Source organism: Etheostoma spectabile, chromosome 1 (genome assembly GCF_008692095.1).
Source record: "Etheostoma spectabile isolate EspeVRDwgs_2016 chromosome 1, UIUC_Espe_1.0, whole genome shotgun sequence".
Taxonomy (NCBI): Eukaryota; Metazoa; Chordata; class Actinopteri; order Perciformes; family Percidae; genus Etheostoma; species Etheostoma spectabile.
In genome coordinates this window covers 12,403,180-12,407,549 of record NC_045733.1, presented here as the reverse complement: position 1 = coordinate 12,407,549, position 4,370 = coordinate 12,403,180, and the positions used below count along the sequence as shown (strand labels likewise).

The window sequence follows — 4,370 nt, the reverse complement described above, 5'->3', positions numbered from 1 at the left end:
CCCCCCCGTTTCTTTATCCTGAGCGCCTGGCATATTCAGATACTGAAGTCCTCATTACGGCTCAATCCAACCTCAGCAAACACACAAACAGATTAGCCGCTTAAGACGCTCCCAATCCCCCTCTCCCTCGCTACTCTGCTGTACTATCAGGCCCCAGCACACCCCTGTGAGATGAGCCAGGGGCAAGGCTTACTGCAGACTGCAGCCTCCGCTCGCTCCTCCACCAAATCCCTCTGCGTCACAGCCCCGTGTCACAGCTGCCCCTAATACAATTAAAAGTCATTTGCAGAACGCACAGGCTTAGAGGATCACGGTGTGGGTGGGGGGTTAAATTTGGTAGGGGGAGAGAGGAAAGAGAGAGTTTGGGGAATTTAATTCCAGCCAAAAAATATTTGAAGAAACAGTGGAAAAAAAGCCCCTACACGCTTTGCGGCCGCAATCACGCAGTTTATCTTTACTGTTTCTGGAGCTCAATCACTCCATAGAAGTTGAACATAGTGAAGATTAATTGGTTGCAGCACCAGTAGGTTGTGCATGTAAAGTGCTAAACTGTACACAAATGAAACAAAAAGCCACAATAATTCAAAAGAGAGGATTAGTGAAATAAATATTCCTTTACTCTCAATCTTGCTTTACAGTCCTGTGACTGCAGCTTTACAGAGAACATTTCAGCTCTTGGTACCTGTTGATAGGCAGAACATTGAGGACCGGCAACAATGCTAGAGGAAAAACTGAAAAAAATAAATTCTAAATCAAAATCTAGTCTAGTCTCTAGAGAAGATGGTAGGGATTAAGTGAATGATCGTATTGGCTTTATTTGGTAAAAGCTTTAAATCACGGGGTTATTCTCACCGTGCCTCCTTCAATGTGCCCAGGCCACCAGGCAATGGCAGGCTCCCTCATGCCCCCTTCAAATGTTGTCTGCTTTCCGCAGAGGAATGGCCCGTTGCTCCCGCCTGAGGAATCAGAACCACAAAAAACACATGTAATCATGTATCAAATCAAACAGACATACTTGAACAAAAAGCCACCCACTTGGTTTTACTAAGAAAGAATTGTTGTGTGTGTGTGTGTGTGTGTGTGTGTGTGTGTGTGTTTGAGTTTAGTTCCTACTTTCATTTGGGCCAGACACCAGAGCAGCTCCGTTGTCTGAAGTGAAGAAGACAAAGGTATTATTTTCAATGGCCAGATTCCGCAGCAATGACAAGATCTGACCGACGCTGTAGTCTAGCTCCATCACTGCATCACCATACCTACAGAACACACACAATCTCAGCTTGTATCACTCCCCATGATACATACATTAAGTTATAGCCTTGTGCATCTGCTGGACAATAATAGAGTAATAATAATATATAATAGTAAAGAGTCAGTAAGGTAGGGCATAATGTACCGGCCACGTTGGCTCTTCCCTAGGAAGCGTTTGGAGGCATAGACAGGGGCGTGAGTGGCGTCGGCTGCCCAGTAGAGGAAGAAGGGCCGTTGGTCCTCAGTCTGACGAAGTATGAAGTCAAGACCTTCCTGTAGAGGTGGGAGGTGTGAGAGTGTGTTACAACACTGTCAGTGCAAATGTTGAATGACTTACTGTAGCCTGATTCACAGAGCTATTGTCCGGCAGTATAAAGTAAATATCCCCTTTCTCACTTGCATTCAACACACTCATTCTCAACATGTTTTGTCTTTGCTTCATTTCCCAAACAATCGGACACATTAATAACAGTGCAACTGAAACCAGTCTTGTTCCATAAGACATGCTAGTATGAGCTTTAGAAAGCTAATTCTTGACAGATCCATCTTCTTGTGATGACAAGGTACACTTCTCAAGCATGCAGTGTGTCTCTGCATGCAGCTTTTAAACCCTTTAGGGATTGAATGGGAGGGACTGACGTAGGCAGCAGAGATAATCAAGACGAGTGTGTGCAAAAGTCGACAATCCACTTATGCTGGTAAAAAGCATGGTAATGATCAAAGGCCAAAATCAGGCTTTAATTGTGCTTTTAACTTGCTAAATAGATGATGTATGTAGGTTGTTGTGCTTTTATGATTTAGTGACCTATAATATTCTATTCTAATAATTAATTGACAAAGGAAACTGTGAAACACATATTGGGTGTACTTAGCATACTCTAGTCTACTGAAAGGGTGGTATCATCTGAGATAAAGACAGCCTTAGAAAGGGCAGGTGAGCCTAAACTTACCAGCAAGTACATTTGAGTGAGGTTGGACTCTCCAGACTTCCTGTCTATCTTAAACTCCTCATAGTATCTGGAAACAGGTAGATTGACATGATTCAATAAAGAAATCATTATAAGTCAGCTATCTTCATGCCTGCTGACTCCACACCATGTCATTTCTCCTCTGCTTAACAGCATTAAATGACCTGATTGTATTGTCAGGGCTTTCAATCTCTCTCTAAATTGACCAACACTACTGTAGACAATATCATTAAGACAACAGAAGCAAATTTCCCTCTTGCGTACTGTTTTTTGCAGGAGATTTAGGCAAAAAAAATATCTTGGAAGTCTCAGCAGAGCTGAGCAGAGGGAACTGTTATGAGGTGTTGCTGAAGCGTGGCTCAGCAAGCAAAGAAGCGGTGACAGGCATCTCTCTTTCTTACGCTTCACTTCCTCCAGGTGTCCTCACACACAGCCAACGCAACCTGCCGTCTCTTGAGGACGTGTGTGTATCGCTGTGTATATGTGTCTATATGTGTGTGTATGTCTGTCCATGGCTCAGGTATGCAGCGCTGATTAAACCCACGGCTAAGCGAAAAACACGCCCGGCTGCCAGTTCCAATGACCCTGAATACACATATGGCTGTTTTGGGGAAAACAAATGGGCGGAAAATGAAATACACAAGCACAGCTGGTACAGTGAAGGGAGAGAAGGGGACAAACTCAACTCAGCCAGAGGAGCAGCCAGCCAAACTATTCCACTGAGTCACATGGGAATGGAGATTTTTATAGATTTTCAGCCTCTGTTTCTGTCTGCTATTATGTATATCTGAGTGCTTGTGTGTGAGACAACCTGCCAAGCATCTCAGAGTTGTTGTAGACAGGGATGTTGGGTCGGATGCTGCTGTTGTAAGGGCCAAAGTGGCAGTCGGGTGCACCAAACCATTCATCAAAACCCTTCTCCAGAGGCAGGTACTGCGGCCTGTGGCCCAGATGCCTGTAGTGATAAACAAAGTGCACTCACACGCTGTAAGATCAATGTGACTGAAGCATCATTCTGCATGTTTAAATTTAGACCTTTAATACAAATTGCATATACTTGTGCTGCTATACACCATTTTCTAAAGCAAAACATCCTTATATTCATGTTTGTTTGCAGTTGCTACCTTTAGGCTCTCCTTGGTTTCCACTTACTTTAGTATTTAAACATATATATCAACTTTTGTGAAGCTATTTTTTAAAAAGTAGTCATACGTACATGTATATATATATATACACACACACATATATATATACTACCGTTCAAAAGTTTGGGGTCACATTGAAAATGTCCCTTGATTTTTGAAGCAACTGTACTTATCAATGAAGATAACTTTAAACTAGTCTTAACTTTGAAGAAATACACTCTATACATTGCTAATGTGTAAATGACTATTCTAGCGCTGCAAATGTCTAGTTTTTGGTGCAATATCTACATAGGTGTATAGGCCCATTTCCACAACTATCCACTCCAGTGTTCTAATGGTACCATGTGTTTGCTCATTGGCTCAGAAGCTAATTGATGATTAGAAAACCCTTGTGCAATCATGTTCACATCTGAAAACAGTTTGTCTTTACAGAAGCTACAAAACTGACCTTCCTTTGAGCAGATTAGTTTCTGGAGCATCACATTTGTGGGTCAATTAAATGCTCAAAATGGCCAAAAGAGAACTTTCCATCTGAACTCGACAGTCTATCTTTGTCCTTAGAAATGAAGCTATTCCATGCGAGACATTGCTAAGATTGAAGATTTCTTCAACGGTGTGTACTACTCCCTTCAGAGGACAGCACAAACAGTCTCTAACCAGAGTAGAAAAAGAATGGAAGCCGCGTTGCACAACTGAGCAAAGATATACATTAGAGTCTCTAGTTTGAAAACAGACGCCTCACAGGTCCCCAACTGGCATCTTCATTAAATAGTACCCGCAAAACACCAGTGTTCAACATCTACAGTGAAGAGGCGGCTGCGGGATTCTGGGCTTCAGCAGAGTGGCAAAGAAAAAGCCATATCTGAGACTGGCCAATAAAAGAAAAAGATTAAGATGGGCAAAAGAAAAAAGTGTTGTGGACGGATTTTGAACGGTAGTGTGTGTGTATACATATATATACACACACTACCGTTCAAAAGTTTGGGGTCACCCAAACAATTTTGTGTTT

The 4,370-nt window shown here is 42.4% G+C and overlaps 1 protein-coding gene across 2 annotated transcripts in view; it reads right to left on the bottom strand.

Moving 5' to 3' along the window:
- galns (galactosamine (N-acetyl)-6-sulfatase) overlaps nt 1-4,370 on the bottom strand; it is a 23,176-nt gene that overhangs the window by 14,677 nt on the left and 4,129 nt on the right. For both annotated transcript variants that reach the window (XM_032527609.1, XM_032527683.1), the window contains exons 5-9: nt 3,028-3,171; nt 2,199-2,265; nt 1,394-1,521; nt 1,114-1,253; nt 853-956 (exon numbers count right to left, since the gene is read on the bottom strand). In XM_032527609.1, coding sequence (XP_032383500.1) covers nt 853-956; nt 1,114-1,253; nt 1,394-1,521; nt 2,199-2,265; nt 3,028-3,171 — 583 coding nt within the window. The remainder of the gene's footprint in view (nt 1-852; nt 957-1,113; nt 1,254-1,393; nt 1,522-2,198; nt 2,266-3,027; nt 3,172-4,370) is intronic.